The following is a 17520-nucleotide window of genomic DNA, read 5'->3' as shown; positions in this document are numbered from 1 at the left end:
TAAAGTTTATCTTTCACTGGTTCACTAGACAACAAGTGATTTATATTGATATCATCCAGCATCAGTTTCAGTATCACACACTTAAAGTTACACATCTCCAGAAAAATGCTATTATAATTAACTAAAACTAGAATAAAATCTAAAGGTAGGTGTGGGGGAAAACATTTTAGTTAAATAAAAATTTAAAAAAAACAACAACAACTAGATTTTCAAAAATTAAAACAAAAACTACCTGAAATGATATTGTGAGCTTGGAGAACTAACTAAACTAAACATGTGGAGTAAATGTCCTTAGCTTTATTACAGATTACCTGATGAGGTATTGATCAATGTGCCTATTGAGACATATGAAACTTGAAAAGGTTCTGTATTTTTATTTAATTTTTTTTTTTTTTGTAATGCCAGTGCTGATTTTCCTAAATCTTGGCTCTGATATTTTAATAATAATTAAAACTGTAATGTCAAGTGTATTGTATTTGATACACGAGTATTTGTGAGTGTTTAAAACCTTTACATCATCTTTTTTTTTTTTTTACTGAAAAAACAGAATAAATTGCACAAGAAATTTTAACCAATAAATTGTAGTAAAAGTTATTTTTTAATGATAACTTGAACTACTATATTCATCCTCCTATATTCACCCATCCATTCTCTTCCACTTATCCTGATCAAGGTTGTGGGAGGGCTCGGGCTTACCATAGGGTGAGATCTTTTATATGCCAATTCTTTCTTATTTATTTATTCATATTTGGTTTTGATTATTAGAAGGTTCAACAAACATTCTAGTTGCAAAAAATTAGAATGTTCTCGCAATTATTTCATGGTTCATGCTTTACACAAATAAAAAGACTAAAACTAATGCAGAAACTAAAAAAACTAAACTAAACCTTTTTAAACAAGTCAAACTTTTTTTGAAAGAAGAAAATCCACTCTGGAAATTAACTGAAACGAAACTGAATTAAAAGCAAAAATGAGTCAAAATGAAATAAAAATAAAGCCTAAGTAGAAAATACAAAACTATAATAACTACTACTGTCTGTCTTGATCGCACACTGGAAATTCTAAAATTCTAACAGCATTCATGTAAACATCAAAATAAGGACAAAATATAATTCTGACTACATGTTTATCACTAATGTAACAAAATGGTAAATGCAATTTAAATGCTGTTTTCAGTCAACGTAAAGTTCGCTAAATAAAAATAACATAAAATTTACACAAACTGTACCTAAGCGCAATACTTTTTCTTTCTGAGTTTACTTTTTTTTTCCACTTTTTAATCACATTTATACCTAAAAGATATTCACACAGATTCAGACACATTCATTGAGCTCTGCACAGTTATCCATAAGGAGGAAGCAAAAACTGGGACTTGAAGAAAATGCACGCTGGTAAGAGCTTTACTCGGTTCCATTTTTATTTCAAATTCGGTTATTAATAAGTTGTTTGTTTGTTTTTGTTTTTTTAAAGTTGAATTATTAAAGAGTTTAAACGCCACAAAATTACAGACTATGCCCAAATGAAATAAATTCAAACCACAAAATCTACCAATGATGGCTGGAAGTTCACAAAGGAATCCTGTGTATCTTCTAAACAGCCGAAGGACCAGTTTTCATGTTCACACTGAAGAATAATCACGTGCATATCCAGGACACGAAATCTGCTCTTTGAAAAGTCCACTGCCGTCCAGCTGCAGATCTTAATGACTGTACGCACAAGAATGCTGACTTAACTGTGTTGGAAATAAGACCAAAATTCTTAGATTTAAATAAGATGCATGAGGATGGAAAGCACTGTATCAAGCACAAGAGCTGTGTTTCATTTTCATAGTATAGTTTAGACTGTTTTGCTTTGTAGTTTATAGTTCATGTCAGGTGGCCAGGTTGGGTTTTTTTTATGTGCTAAAGTTCCTACAAACTACAGTGCAGGACTGATCAGCTATTGCCACACAATGCAGTCACGCCAAATTCTTTTCACAAATGTGAAATAATTTCATATTAAGCAACCTCATTATGTAAATAACCAAGTCTAGTATTTTTTCCCGTTTGTTTAAGTTTACATTTAATTTTCTTTATGTGTCCTAGTTATGTTTAGGCCTTCCATTACGTCTAAGACGTATTGTTTTTACGTCAAATTGTTAAACAAAAAAAGAAAGAAAAAACGAACAAAACAGAATTTGCCGCTGTTTGTTGTACTATAAATCCCAACCCTTACTTAAAGAACTGAAAATTGTTTTCCAAGTGTAAATGTTGATGACTTCAGAATAAAGCACAAAGTCATCAGTTAAACCTCATAACCACGGTTTTAAGGTTATTTAACCCGCTCCGTGGACAGTTTTGAAGTACTTCTGTTTTATTTGAATGATACCTCATTGAATTTAAGAGACAAATGCAAATTGAACGACAACTCGTTTCTGTCAACACCACTGTAGCGGAACTGAAATTGCAGAAACCAAGGTTCAAACACGGAAGTAAATAGCTGTGTACCAGAGCTGGGTAGGCTGGGTGCTCGCTGACCCTGAGGAGAAACAGCTTTAAAAGTATGAAGTTTACTTGCTGAAATAAAGGTAATGTTGTCATCTCCCTGAACCGCAGATGTTGGCGCTTTAGCCGTGTAACGTTTGTTTGACGTATCAGCCGGTGTTATCAACAGAGACACACATGTAGGTCCTTCTAGGAGGACTCCGCTACAAAGCGGCAGGGGTGCCAAATCCTCGAATTTACGTCTAATTATTCATTTATGTGATACAATGTATTATTATGTGTAACTGAACTGTATAAGTGTCGTTAACTACCGGAGACACTTCACCTAGCAGCGTAAGCGAGAGGCAAAGGAAAAGACTGATTAGTTTGACAACTCACACCACCTGTACCCTTGAACAGACGATTTTCTCTGTCGTCAGTCTGAAGTTATTGCTACAATTGATACATTTATTATTATCATTCCTTTATTTATTATGATTCATATTCCTTTAAAAACGCTTGATAGACAAGGTTGAAATTTACAGATGTTTTAAAATCAAAAGATTTGTCAACATTAAAAATTCCTCCCTGTGTTTTTATGTGACCTTTATTGTGTGCTCATCTTAACCATTCCTTTGTCCCATTTTTCATTAGATGCTTTCTGTTATATTCAGAAAAGGCAGCTTTGCAGCCCAGAAGGTAACATACACATGATTTTACCTTTTCATTGCTTTTTGTAGTTTTATAACTTAAAAAAAAACAAAAAAAAACGTTATCGTGAATATCTTTTCAGGTATTACATTGGGCAGGTCCTGTGCAAAAATGCTGGCCATCAGCTGGGACTGGGGCTTCTGTTTGTGGATCTGTATCTTCCAGCTGGGCTTCACCAGCTAGTCTCTGGTTTGCAGGAACAGGAACAGGACAAGCAAAAGCTCTTGCTGTGTTTAGTTTTAATAAGACTGGCCTCTTCCAGAGAAACCAGAATCATGATGCTTCTTTTTGGATGAGGAGCCAACACTTCCACACTTCTGTTGCGAGGTTGAAAAAGCGAGCACTGCCTAAACCTCCCCCTAGAGAACTCGATCTGTTGCGCTATGACATGAAGGACTTGTTGAAAAGTCCCAAACCTGCCCTCTACCTGGGGTTTGCGGGGCTTGTCCCCTTCGTCTCACCCACCTTGTTTATGGCTGTGACTGAGAGCTACTACCCAGAGTTGGCTTATGCCCAGCTAGCCTATGCTGCCTCCATCATTTCTTTCCTTGGTGGAGCGAGATGGGGATTCGCTCTTCCCGAGAGCAGCCCAGCAAAACCTGACTGGATAAACCTGGCCAACAGCGTCATCCCCTCCCTCTTGGCCTGGGTGGCCATGCTGATGAGTGACAGCATTGTTCCTGCTGCCACCATGGTCATCATGGGACTCGGAATCTCACTCCATTATGATCTGTCTCTCCTTCCCACTTACCCCAGTTGGTTCAAAGCCCTGCGCGCCATCCTGACCACTGTTGCGTTTTTTTCTCTCTTAGGCACCCTTATAATGAACGGTTCATACCCAGAGAAGAGCATTTTCAGAGACTGATGACATTTGGCTGGACAAGGCATCCCTGGGTTATGCTAAATCTTTATTTGGGTGATCTGACTTCAAAGTTTTTCTTGATATTGATGATCTCTGAACCTGTTGGGTTGATCTCTGTTTCTAGAAGTTGCCTGTGTTAAATATCATGTTACAAACTGAACTCTGTTAAAGCAAACCAGAGATAAAAATAAATAAATAAATAAAATTCAAGTCTGTCTGTCCACCTTTTAGTAACATGTGTTCCACTTGTTCATGGTAATGTGGACAAAATTTGTTCCACACTGTTTTGTCTTCCACATAGAGCCATTACATTAAACTTGAACCTAGTCTTTCGTATTATAGAGAAGAAGCATGTGTCAGTGATTTTTAAAACCACTAGGAGACGCCAAAGTCAAGGATGTTCATATTCTATGAAGCAAGAAGGAAAATAAAAGACATTGAAATTGTAATCTTCTTACTGAGTTAATATTTGACACACACTGGGGAAGATAATTGTTCTATCTCCTACAAAATTTGTAAGTTTGCTCACTTCGACAATATTAAAAAAGAAACAAACAGTTGCTCTGAACCCCATAGCAGAAAAACATGCCTGACTGTTGTGATGCTGGTGTTTAGGTCATACTCAGCATTTCTTTTCTTCATTTGATGCCAAAGAGCTCCGATTATGGTTTCATTTGATCACAACACTTTCTCCCAATTCATCGCAGAATCATAGATTTTCACTGGCAAACTTAAGACTGGCCTGAACATGTGTTGCAAGATCTCAGCCTATTACAGCGTGTTGTGTTGAATGAATGATGTCCGTGATGCCTGTGGTCCTAACTGCCTTTAGGTCATTAACAGGCTCCTCCTGTGCAGTTTGAGCTGATCTACCTCTTATCTCATGATCATCCTCATCCAGTGAGGTAAGATCTTGCATGGATCTCCAGACTGGGGGCGATTGATGGTCATTTTATATTTCTTCCATTTCCGAATAATTGGATTCCTGCTGATGGTCTTATAGCCCATTTTTCTTACCTGATTCAAAGAATTTGCCCATATTACGTTTTGAGTTGTTAAATGAAAATTGCATATTTTTTAGGCAACATTTGCACTTCAAATTAGCAGCTCCACTGTTACACTGTAGTATTGACATCACCAGGGAAAGCAGTTATTACATAAGCCCTGAAGTGGACTAATCTCTACTTAAAGCCTCAGCGATCGAGTGTCACACGAGGCCAGAGACGTGAACACAGTGTAGAATAAAAACCTGGGCTCACTGTACACTAATTGTCTCAGCTGGACAACAAATAATTTTATTATTGTTTGAAAAGAAATGCACGCACATCTTTTAACATTTGTATCCAGATTTATTCACATAAACACCAGCGCCTAATAAAGACATATTTGAAAGAAAGGCAAGAGAAAACAGGGGTGTTGAAGTCCACAGATATCTGAGAATAAAAAAACATATAAGGCACAGTTCTCCTTCTCTGTCCCGTATGAAAAGACCCTTTTAATGAACCAATGACCCTCAGATGAAACCCCTTATTAAAAAGTCAAACCTCTCTCAGATGTCACACAATGTGTAAATACAGTATTGCACTTGTTTGTTTGTTTTAGTTTCTTCAGATTTCTTTGTGAAACAGTTTCCCCACCACACGCGGGACTTGGTCAGATTATTTTTGATGATAAGAAGATAAACAAAAAACAGAAGATTGCAGCAGGTGACTTCTTGGACTTTTTGATTAAATATTAGAGTAACGTTTCTAATCAACAATTAAACCAAAAAGAAATTACCCTGATAAGTGTTCTTGGTTTTCAAAGCCAGAGATGAACTGATCTGAAGTAGATCATGTGGCTTGTTGGAGTACATAAAGCTAGGAGTGCACAATAAACACAACCAACATTTGGAAACTTTGTAGAGATCTTCCTACTCACTGTCAGCCCTGAGTTAGCGCTGCAGGATTTTCTTTGTATGAGCAAAGGCCTGCGGTCTCAGTGGACTGCAGGTAAACAAGGGCAAACAACATATGTAAAAAAGGAGGGAGTGTTTTGAAATTTAAAAAAAAAGTTGGGTGCACCTTTTCTTACACTCGTAAACACATGTGGTCACTGAGAACTCTGCTGCCTACTTCTGAATACCCAGACCAGACCGCATGTACTCGTACACCACGTAGCTAATGCTGACGGCTGGTATGACCTTCATGAAATTGGGCAGGATGCCGCGGTAAAGTCCAAAGAAGCCCTCCTTTTTCATAATCTTCTTCACCATCAGATTCATCGGCAGCTGCTCTGAGCCCTCAACAGAAGCTGAGAAAAGAAAGGTAAAGCCAGATGAGTGAAGAAAAAGATCTCCTCATGTTTAAAATCTCTAGATTTTAGAAGTATTGGCTGCTTATAAGCAGCATATGTTTGAAATTAGCTTAGATTAAAGAACTGAAAATTGTTTTCCAAGTGTAAATGTTGATGACTTCAGAATAAAGCACAAAGTCCTCAGTTAAACCTCATAACCACGGTTTTAAGGTTATTTAACCCCTCCATAGGACAGTTTTGAAGTATTTCTTTTATTTGAATGATACCTCATTGAAGTTAAGAGACGAATGCAAAATAAAACCTATTCCAGTATATTTATGTGGATACTTTTTGGTGGCCCACCATGTTTCAGGTGTTTTATATATCATCATTTGGAAGTCTTAAATTATTTAAACACAACTTCTAAAGAAACAATAATACTTGACATATTTTACAGTGCTATTTTTTAAAAAATTGTAAAATGCAGAACCAGTTGGTAAAAAACAAAGTAGCCGATACTGCTAATCAAATGCACTTGATTACTAATCATCAGCCAGTATGAGCACCTGTATTAAAGCAGAAGTTTTGGCAGTTAACACAACGCCAAGGAGGAAAAACATCAGCAATGGTCTTAGAGACGCAACTGTTGCTGCTCATCAGTCTGGGAAGGGTTATAATCATCCTGCAGTGAAAAAGATTATCCACAGAATGTATGATGCTCAGAGAAATTTCCAAAAAAAAAAGCAAAACCTTACGAGAGCTGTGCACAAATGCAGCAAAGCTTAATGACGAGAGACTAATGAAATCAAACGGAAAACCTCAAGCACTTAAGCACTTAAGAATCAGGTGATGTTTTTTAAATCATGTTTTTAAATTATGTCCTATAAAAACTTGGGGCTTTTTTCACATTACTGCAAGTAAAATTTAGATAAAGGGCTTGTTTATGATATTTTGTACTCTTGTAGTTTTACTTTAAATGGTCTCAGCACTCATTCAGGTCCTTTACCGTTTCCTCTCTTGAATACTGAAGCACATGCATGGCTCAAATGTCTAATAAACAGAGTAGTTATAAAGAACTCACATAGATTTATTAATTTTCCATTTAAGCAAAGATTTCATGAAAAAATCTTGAATTTCCTCGTAAAACACTTTATAATCTCTGAACAACTCAGTGGCATTATGGTACTACAAGTTAAATGCAAGCATTAATAAGGGGGGCTATTTCTTTATTAAGGTTTGGTTCACCGTACCTTGTGCTTGCATGCGGGTTCGGATCAAAGCCAGGGGATAGCTGGCCAGCTGGCCGCAGGTGCTGGAAATGGTACCACAGCCCAGCAGCACCAGAACCCCTGGATTGGCTGTGTCTTTGGCATAGTGGGACAACCAGAAGTTCTTCAAGCTCTGGTATGGAATACACAGGAATGACAGATGAGAGTGAGCGTTGATGCATCATATTTTGTAAAATCAGCACACAAGTGATGCTTAAACAGATGAAAATGGAGTTTTCTATGGAAGTATAGTGTTGTAGGTGATTCTAAACCTTCCGAACATTTTTCCAGACAGTAATGATTCATCAGGATTTACCTCATACACTGCCAGATCTATCCCAGCGTAGGGGATAATGCCCAGAATATTGGGAATGTAGCCCTTGTAAAACGCCTTCACTCCCTCATTCTTCAGGACTTTCTTGGCACAGTCAAACATTCCCGAGTACTGTCCGGTTTTCCTCAGGGTCATACGGGTTTTCATCACCTGAAGAGACAAAGATGATTAGTGTAGCTGTTTTACATCAGGCTGCACATTTGACTTAACGTGTTACTGCATCTTTTATGCTACTGGATTGGTTAAGACATCTCAAATTTGTTTGGACACTAAGATATGATAAAACAAGACACATGAGGTAATTAACAAACCAATGAAACTGCACACACCATGTATAATGTGGGTGTATGTGTTAGTCCGCGTAGAGAAATTACTCCTCTGCATTCACTCAGTGAAGAAGTGGGCAGCCACCAATGGAGCGCCCGGGGAGCAGCGCGTAGGGACAGTACCTTGCTCAGTGTAGCCGTTCAGTGGATTCGAACCCCCGCCCTTCCGATCATGAGGCAACCACTTTACCTACTGAGCTATTTCTGCCCCTTACTAAGCTGTCCCTGCCCCAATGTGTCTCCATATTTGATATGGAAACTTGCTTGCCCCTCCTGTGGTGCCTCCTCCTGTTACTATCATCCACACGTGCACTCTTCATGCATCTGTGCTGTAAAGACTACACTTCCACTCACCTCCATGGGGTAGATGGCAGTTTGTGCGGTGGCTCCAGCCAACGATCCTGCCATGAACCTCTCGTGGGACTTCACCTTACCCGGTTCACTGGACAGCAGCTTCTTATACTGGTGACACGGGAACATGAAAACCGAACGGCTCAGCAGGATCACACATCAGTGACAAAAGTGACTGCTAGTGTTAGAAGTTCTCAACATGTAACATTTAACGTGACCATAAGCAGCGATTTATACTGGAGTCTGTAAAGAAGAGGAGAACTTACCTGTTCATAAGCCATGAATTTAATGGCTGTCTCGGGGGCGATCTTCATGACATTGATACCATTTCCTCTCCACAAAGAAGTCACCCCTCCTTCTTTTAGCATTTGCTTAAAGCCGCTGACCAGGCTGATTTTGTTGCTTGTAGAAGCGTGCACCTGGGGGGAAAAGCACTTTTAAGTTGTAACAAAGCAGCAAGGGCTCGAAATTCAATTGCTGAAATTCAAAGTGAGCATCAGAATGGAGAAGAAGTGTGATTTAAGTGAGTTTGAATATAGTACAGTGGTTAGCATATAAGCATGGACCCACCCTGCCATGAATCATTGGGTCAGGCTGGTGGTGATGGTGTAATGGTGTGGGGGATATTTACTTTGGTACACTTTGGACCCATTGCTACCAATAGAGCTTACCTGAGTGCTAATGGTGGCCATTTTCATCCCTTTATAACCACTGTGTACCCACCTTCTGATGGCTGCTTCCAGTAGCATAATGCATCATGTCACTAACCTTAAATCAACTGGTTTCTTGAACATGATAGCAAGTTTACTGTACTGATCACAATCCAATAGAAAGCCTTTTGGGATGTGGTGGAACGGGAGATTTGTATCATGATGTGCAGCCGACAAATCTGCAGCAACTATGTGATGACGTCATGTCAATATGGAGCAAAATCTCTAAGGAATGTTTCCAACACCGTGCTGAATCTTTTCCATGAAGAATGAAAGCAGTTCTGAAGGGAAAAGTGAATCCAACCCAGTACTAGCAAGATGTACCTAATAAAGTGTCTGCTGAATGTATTTATATGGTATTTTTTTAAAACAGGATAACCCAAACTAACACAAGACCAGCATTTTGAAGCACACTTATCACCACATGGACCAATGCACACATTTAGTAAAAATCCAATTCCTGGAGAAAAGGATCGATGAACAACCCAACAGGCATTTTATAAAATTTAAAAGAAATCTTGACCCACCTGCATGAAGACCTTCATTCTGTCCAGAGGGGCGGTTCCTGTACGGGACACAGCACCCGCCACTGCTCCTGCAGACAGCTGCTTCCACCACAGACCTGTCGTCTTCTCTTCCTCTGTGAACTCATCTGGGATGGTGAGGCTGTCACCAATGTCCAAAACCTACACCCAATACAGTACAATCAAGTCACAGTCAAAGAGACTGACTGCTGAGAATAGACTGTCAAAAGATGCACATAGCCTCTGGGACAGTCTTAATCCTGTAACCTCTGTAATTATTAGTAGAATTATTTATTATTTACAAAAATAAATAAAATATTCACTCTTTAAAAAATAGAATACATTTATCAAATAATAAATCCAACATATATTTATTAATAATAAAAAATTTAAAAAAATACCCCCATTGCAGTTCCACCTTTAAGGTCCAGTAAGACCATAAGTTGCTCCTGCGCTTTTCTTTTCCCAAGCTAACTACTCAGTTATAAGGGGTTTTTTGTTTTGTTTTTTCACAGTGAACAAGTACCGGTAATGCTCTTTGATAACTGGGCTCGCTTGCTAGCACTGGCTAATTAGCGCCACCCCCTTTTCCAAAATATACAGAAAAAAAAATCACGGAAATGGCCAAAATGTAAAATAAATAAAGGCTTTAACACAATCTAATGGGTGCTGACATGTTGGCTAGGTCAATCATTTGGATACTATGCTGTTACAGTAAGTTTGTAAAAGAAAGCTAAATAGTCCCTGAAAGCTGGTGAAATTGCAGATTTGCGTGTGATACTACTGTCAAAACATAAGAGCTTTATTCTATATTCTGATTTTGTCTCTTACACTACCATTTTGAATCCTTTTAAATGCAGTTTAAAAGGAAGGAAGAACCCTTAAAGGCCCTTTCTGAACTAAGCGGTTTCTGTCACACTTCAAGCCTTATTATAGAACAAAATGGTTTGCATCTGTCAGGATCTGACGGCGCCCTGACCGGTCGACCTGCCAGTGTGTGTATATCTGTGTGCGTGTGTATGTGTCTCTCCTACCGCCCTGTCTTCCCCTCCGGCTCCGCTGTGATGTGTTAGGAGGTAACCTAGCAACAGGCTACCTCCGACCCGGAAGTGCTGTCGCCCGGAGCTGCCGCACCTGCAGTCAATCCACCAGCTGCTGCCAATCAACTACCATCTTCAGCAGGGCTACTTAATGGTGTGGCTGAGCGACAGACAGCGCTGGAGTATTGCACTAAGCCTGGTAGTGTTTTCGAGTCGCTAACGTTATTGAAGTGCTGTCTGATCTTCGTACTCATTCTGCTGTCGTGTGTGTGTGTTCACCCAGGGATTGACGGAGGATTTACGGACACTAAGGAAGCACTTGGAGGAGAGACGGGCACTCACTACCACGCACGGGCTTACACGGAAGGAGGGACGCACTATAACCATTGTTGCACATTTGAACTGTTGTCACCTTGCTGCACTGTAAATAAATGCACTGTCATTATTTCTGAGCTCCGCGCCTGAGTCCACTCTTTAACAACCGTGACAGCATCAGACGTTAGTGAAGGTGGTTTCTGCCTATGCAGCCACCCTTTAGAAAACCAAGGAACTATTTTAGCAATCATTAAACCACGTCTTTATTAATAAATGTAAAGGTGTCAAAACTCATCATTAAAAGTTAAAACCCACTAGACCGCTCTGCAGATGAACTTTTAGCTAAGCTGGGCAGCCTCATAACCACACATTCCCAGCTTCACCTTAAACGTAATGCCTAGAAGGATGGGACACATGCCATATCCTTATCCAAAACTTGCATAACTACAGGTCCATGCTGCGAGATCGGTTACATCACCGCACGTCACTGACGTAAAGCTGCCGTTTTGAGATCACAGATGCAGCGGGGGGGGGGGGGGGGGGGGGTGTTTTTTTTTTGTTTGTTTTTTTACCACTGCAGTAATGTATCAGCCTTTTTTTAAACAAAACACAAATAACAAATCTCCCCCCTTAAGACATTTTTAAGGCAGGAGTTGACGGCTAACATTAGTTTTAGTTTTATCTGCAAATAGAACACTGTGTTATAAAATTATAGGTGAGGATTTGGCTAGAAATTTGCCTTGGCACCCTTGAAGCTTATATTACCTGTGCATTACGTCAGGTATGATGTGGTTTTAAAGAATGCTAGTCAGCGGATGGGCCTCTTCATACCTGACATGATGTAAAGGTGAAAATATTAACCTGTGTTCTCCAGTGGACATAATTGCTACACTATTTCTAAACTACCTCAACCATGCCTCAGCTAAAGATAATAATACTTTTACCCATGACCAGATGACAACCAAAACTCAACATCTGAATACAAGAACCTACCATGTCCACATCCACCTCATACAGCCAATCATCTTCCAAGTCGAGGAAAAACCAGCTTTCCTGACGTTGCTGTTGCTGCTGGTGAGGCTGCAGCAGAGCCAAGGCCATCTCAAGCCTTTGATAAGGCTGCTAGCTCTAGCAGTTCTAACAAAGGACAAGGTCCCTCCTATAAACACCAGTTCTCAGACCCGTCAGGATCCTTCACACGATTCTGATCAAGGGCCCAGACAGAGGTTGACAGTCCGCAGAGCAACGCACTAAATCCAAAAAGCTTAGGCTTGAACGCTGGAAATAATGAGACCTTTTCATTGCCATAGATGCTCCCAACAAGTCATCAAGTCTCACAGACGCATCATCTCGGATTCTTCTCTCCTGTTCCTTTCTAGACTAACTAGTCTTCCTCTCACCTCCTCCAGTCCTCCTAAATGATACACTAATCCACCCACAGCTCAGGCTGAAATTAGCTCATCTCTGCCAAGCTTAGAAACCAAAGGTTAATTAGACTTCCGAGCTTATGCCAGTGAATGAACTCAGCGAACGCTAGAGATTAAAAACTGACTGAAAGTGGACTCTCCTCTAGCACGCAACTGTACTTAAATATAGGCAGCAGCCCTTCAGGGTTTGATTATTCCCTGATAATCTAATAAAATGTCAGAGTTTCATGTTTGCTCCATTCAAGAAGATTTCTTTTACCATTCAGAGTTCATTTCATTCACAAGTGACAAATTCTACAGACTCCTCCCCCCTTTCATCTGCTCTGGTCATGAACGAATCACACTACTCATCTGTTGCCAAAAGTCCCCCAAATCCGTTATTGCGTGTCACCTCTCTGTGGCAGAAGCCTGCACTGCAACTAAAATATTAACAGTATGCAGAGTTTAAACTTTAATATATATATATATATATATATATATATTTTTTTTTTTTTTACCTAAAACACACACCAACCCATGTCCAATAATAACAAGAAATACGACATCTTCTGCAACAAAACCAGCCATTGAAGTAGAGCAAATAAACACCTGGAATTGCCTGCACCGGCCACTGCAACCACACCAACTACTCAAACATCAGCAACAACTGCAACCATCTGAAACTAATGCCAACTACTGCAAACAAAGCAAACGCTAAAGCAACAGCAACACATACAGCATAATGTAGAGATAGTGAGTAGCGCTCCTCACCGTGGTGTGCTTCCAGTAGCGGACGATCTCCTGCAGGTTGGTGGCTGGGTTAAACAGGAAGTGCTCTCGCCATTCATTCCAGTCCACAGTCATGGTGCCATCCACATCAATACTGTAGATTAGATTTTTTTTTTTTGTGATTTAAAAACTAAACCATACTGTATTTAATATGCCACTGCTTTTCTTTCATGTTCTGCTACTGTCTTCACTGGCCCCTCCAGCCCCACTTCACTCATCAGTTACTGCATTTTGTGTTTACTCTAGTTCAACTGCTATGTGTACTCCTGCACATGTGCAGCTTCAAGCTTTGCTTATGCAAATCCTGTGCATTACAGTTCAGTGCTGCAGCATGAACCACAACTGACAACTGACTGTATTTATGTGTGTGTGTGTGTGTGTGTGTGTGTGTGTGTGTGTGTGTGTGTGTGTGTGTGTGTGTGTGTGTGTGTGTGTGTTGATATTTTGAATATAAAATAATGATAAGATAAATATAATTAAGATTAAAAAAATAACATGATAAATTAACGCACATGCTATAATACATGAGTGAAGTGAGCAAGCGTGCAGGCCTGGCCAAAACCACCAGTAACGTGGTTTATTTCCTAGTTTCTGTAAATAATGAAGGATTTATGGAACAAACTGTAATTCTGTTTTCAGAGTTTTAATCAATACCAGTAGTTCTTTCATTCTCACTAAACTGCTGCTGTGTGTTAAAACCATGTGTTACTCTTTCTTTACATCCAAATGTGTAGTGAGTTTGAGTATCAGCATGACATTAAACACACCAATAAACATATTCTGACTGACAAGACGTGGCTTGGTCCAAAGTCTGCGACCAGCCGTGCACTTGCAATTCGAAAATATTATTTTCTGGTGTCGACACGCCGCGTCAGGAGTGTAAAACATCTTGCCAGCTCTTTATCATGTGCACTCACTCCTCTTTTCAGCCAAACCACACACTGAGCCAGTTATCAGTCGCTCACACGGGTTCCCACCTTTAACTTGCGGCGCGTCAGGCTGCTTTCTTTCTCGTCTCGCTTGGGACACTGCTGTAAGTTCACAGTTTGCTTGTGGAGTAACAGCTATAAAAAATAAATAAATAAGCTGAAATACCTTTGAAGGATTTTCTCTGCATGCTCTTTGCTGATTTCCAGCCCCAGATCAGCAAGTGACTGCCTTATCTCTGTAATGTCTATACGACCTGTAGAAAGTAAGCATTTATTTGTACTTTTTCTCTTTTTGTGCATTTTCAATATTAAAATGTGCTACATAATAAAATGGCACCGTACCATCTTTATTTTTGTCCAAGCTCTTGAAGGTCAGTTGTAATTTCTTCTCATGTTCTTTCAGGTACTTGGAGAACTCGCTGAAGTCGAGCCCCTCATCTTTGTTTCTGTCTCCAGAAGAAATGATTTTCTAAAGGGGGAAAAAAAACACCCACACACAGAATATTAGCAATCATTCTGCTTCGTGTTGCCGTACCTCATTTGTTTGCTGCAGCCGGGTGTTTGACCTCCTCATAAGGCGGAGGGAGAGCTCTGGGTTCTGCTGAGCCATAAGGGGAGTCTTCCATCTCCTGCTCAAACAGCAGCTGGCTGATTGTGGCGGTGGGTGGCAGAATAACGCAGCAAAATGCTCCTTTACTTTATCTCAACTCACTCTCTGTGTTTTTAGCCTTCTGTCTGCCCGAGTTACTGCCATCGCTTTCACAAGTGTTGACGATGTCCCAAGATCAAGACAAAAAAAATCCATTGTTTCTCCAGGCTGAAGCGAATTAATGGAAACAAAAATAACGCCTGGTACCAAATCTGTTATGAGCATTGACTCTTTGTTAAGAAGTAAACCAGCAACTGAGAACTGTCAGTATGTTTGTATGAGAGCACAAAGGAGGAGAGCATTACAGTTTTGACAGATGAATTTTTGCTCTGAATGAGGGCACTGACCAAATTAGGTTATCTGTCTTACTACCCATTTATTACACAGTTATGTGCGGGGAATGTGCAGTTGTTTGATTAGTAAAGGTGGGACCTTCCACTTACAGTCTCGGCCCACAGTAAAAGTTCACCTTTGAGACACCTTTAAAAATTCTAGAGCAGTTTTTTTTCCAATCCCTTCAGCTCTTTACAGATGCCTGGGTGTCCTGAGTGCCATTCCAGAGAATTCAGAGTTTGTCTTCACTACTCAATCTGTTTTCAAGAAACTGAAGAAAAGACTTTTAAGCCATGACAACAAAGCATGCACATGGAAATAACCTCTCACAGATACTGCACTTTCAGAGTAAGAGCATTTTCAGCAGCTACACAAAAGTGACTGTTTGTGACTGTGGAGGAGAGGTTTAGTGTTAGTTTAAGGACAAGACTGCTGTCAGATCTTTTGGAGCCTGTTGTGCAGGTATATGGACTTAATTGCCTTGCTCAAAGATGCATAACCAAAGAAAGGAAGGGCGTGCAACAATATTTAGAATCTAGATGGCTTAAGAAATGCTTTTAACCCTAACTAGGCATTGATAAACTTGAAAAACAAGTACTTAATAGTATGTCTGTGAAGATTCTCAGTCATCCAGGCTATCGTATTCTAAGGAGATTGGAAGAAAAGCGTCTGGACTTTTTTAAGTTTCTTGAAGATGTTTCACCTCTCATCCGAGAAGCTTCTTCAGTTCTAAGAGCAAGAGCAAGTCCTTAAAAGCTCCCAAAGCTTCCTGGGAATTTGAACTTCTGCTGATGAGGTGCCCGTGAGAACTTTTACTTTTTCCAACTTGTGAAAATATTACTGAGGCTGCACTACACAGCTCTCGCTTTTATCTCTGGCTGAACTGCAAATCTTAGGTGTCTAGAGGTCCAAAATAACCTGGGGTGTAACAATCAGCTGATGAGATAATTATATAATTGCACTATTTTGTCAGTCAAAAAATTGGTACCACGTGCATCCTCTCAAAGACAGACCTTTGCCTGCGAAAATCGGACACTTGGTTAAAAGTCAGTGTAATGCGCACAAAAAATAAGAATCCAGTCATCATAAAGATCAGTAACGAAAACAAATAAATAACCTTCTAAGAGTAAATCTGACTGCACTTGGCTGCTCTGGCGGCTGTAATTTCACTTCTTTTAAGGTTAACGCTGCCGCTACAAGAAATATTTGTTGTGGTTTTCTCTCCGTATTTGGGATTTCTGCGCACTCCTGTTTGGATCCGTTACTCTACCTGAGCTGCCCCCTTCTCAGCCTTGATGCCCATAGCATCCAGGCCTGCCTTCAGCTCGGACACATCCACTTTTCCATCCTTGTTAGTGTCCAGCTTGGCGAACAGCTCTTCGTATGCTTTCGACGCATTGTCAGCGCATCGACAGTCCGTAAAAAAGAGCTTCCTCGCCACCTGATACATCTTAAAACTATAAATGAAAAACGTCGCAGGCCTGTAGAGCTCCACGCACACACACGCTAACAGAAACTGGGTAAGCAATCTGATGTGGCAACTGATTCCTGTGGCTTGCGCTTCTGGTTTCAGGACTTCCGCGGTGTAGCCTAGGGAAGTGATAGAAAAGTCCTTATGGGTCGGCGTGGGTGTAAAGTCCAGCGGGCACACGATAATGTGCAGATTTGGCCAACAGAGAGCTTTTTGCGGATGAGGTAGGAGCGCTGTACAGATCGGTGGAGGGACTCTGTTGACTTCGCCTTGGGAGACCTCCTCTTTTTAGTGCCCACACGCACACGCTCACGGAGACACACCCTTCAACAACAACACACGCGCACTGCTCTGTTACTATTACTCATGGGCGGCATTTCAACATTTCCTCACAAGTCAACTATAGCTTTTTCTCATCCTCTCAAGTCTTGTCCACCTTTAGGCGTTTTTACTTGGTTTGCTGTGGTGGAAACGTCCCCACGCGAGCGCACGCACGCGTTCAGACTGTACAGTAGCCTAGTGTGCAAGGATCATCATCCTGTACCCATCGGTCTGCAGTACAAAGTCGGTATAACTTATCTTTGTCTATCCGGTGAGTCATACTCAAAAGAATCCGGCAGCTGCTCTGGGCAAAATTAACCCCATAAGCTTGTAATTGCCTCAAAGCACGGGAGGGGTGCTCTTCAAGGCCACTTTGACATATTTTGTTTAAAATCTTTCAGAGAAATTGTACATCTTCATGTTTAATTGGAACTTCCTTTTCTCT

The 17520-nt window shown here is 40.3% G+C and overlaps 2 protein-coding genes and 1 long non-coding RNA gene across 4 annotated transcripts; 2 read left to right on the top strand and 1 right to left on the bottom strand.

Moving 5' to 3' along the window:
• The first annotated feature begins 2440 nt into the window (after nucleotides 1-2440).
• LOC146369861 (transmembrane protein 69-like) lies at nucleotides 2441-4256 on the top strand. The gene is made up of 3 exons (XM_084910228.1): nucleotides 2441-2566; nucleotides 3117-3161; nucleotides 3256-4256. Exons 2-3 carry the CDS (start codon nucleotides 3117-3119, stop codon nucleotides 4036-4038), a joined length of 828 nt encoding a protein of 275 aa, XP_084766354.1. The 5' UTR covers nucleotides 2441-2566; the 3' UTR covers nucleotides 4039-4256.
• A 1107-nt stretch (nucleotides 4257-5363) lies between these two features.
• LOC146369859 (mitochondrial adenyl nucleotide antiporter SLC25A24-like) lies at nucleotides 5364-17291 on the bottom strand. 2 transcript variants are annotated; one of them, XM_084910226.1, is made up of 10 exons: nucleotides 16554-17291; nucleotides 14644-14770; nucleotides 14468-14555; nucleotides 13355-13466; nucleotides 9826-9984; nucleotides 8855-9007; nucleotides 8592-8699; nucleotides 7894-8061; nucleotides 7560-7710; nucleotides 5364-6327 (listed from the first exon to the last, which is right to left on the bottom strand). In XM_084910226.1, exons 1-10 carry the CDS (start codon nucleotides 16731-16733, stop codon nucleotides 6146-6148), a joined length of 1428 nt encoding a protein of 475 aa, XP_084766352.1. In that variant the 5' UTR covers nucleotides 16734-17291; the 3' UTR covers nucleotides 5364-6145. The 2 variants fall into 2 exon arrangements, with proteins under 2 accessions (XP_084766352.1, XP_084766353.1); XM_084910227.1 differs by having other exon boundaries at nucleotides 14868-16663.
• On the top strand, nucleotides 10774-11314 carry LOC146369860 (uncharacterized). The gene is made up of 2 exons (XR_014797363.1): nucleotides 10774-11061; nucleotides 11146-11314. It is a non-coding gene; the product is annotated as an uncharacterized LOC146369860 (long non-coding RNA).
• Nucleotides 17292-17520: the final 229 nt, after the last annotated feature.

Source organism: Perissodus microlepis, chromosome 17 (assembly GCF_051167445.1).
Source record: "Perissodus microlepis isolate ML-2025 ecotype Zambia chromosome 17, ASM5116744v1, whole genome shotgun sequence".
Lineage (NCBI taxonomy): Eukaryota > Metazoa > Chordata > Actinopteri > Cichliformes > Cichlidae > Perissodus > Perissodus microlepis.
The sequence above is the reverse complement of the archived record's forward strand: the minus strand, read 5'-3'. Positions and strand labels throughout refer to the sequence as shown.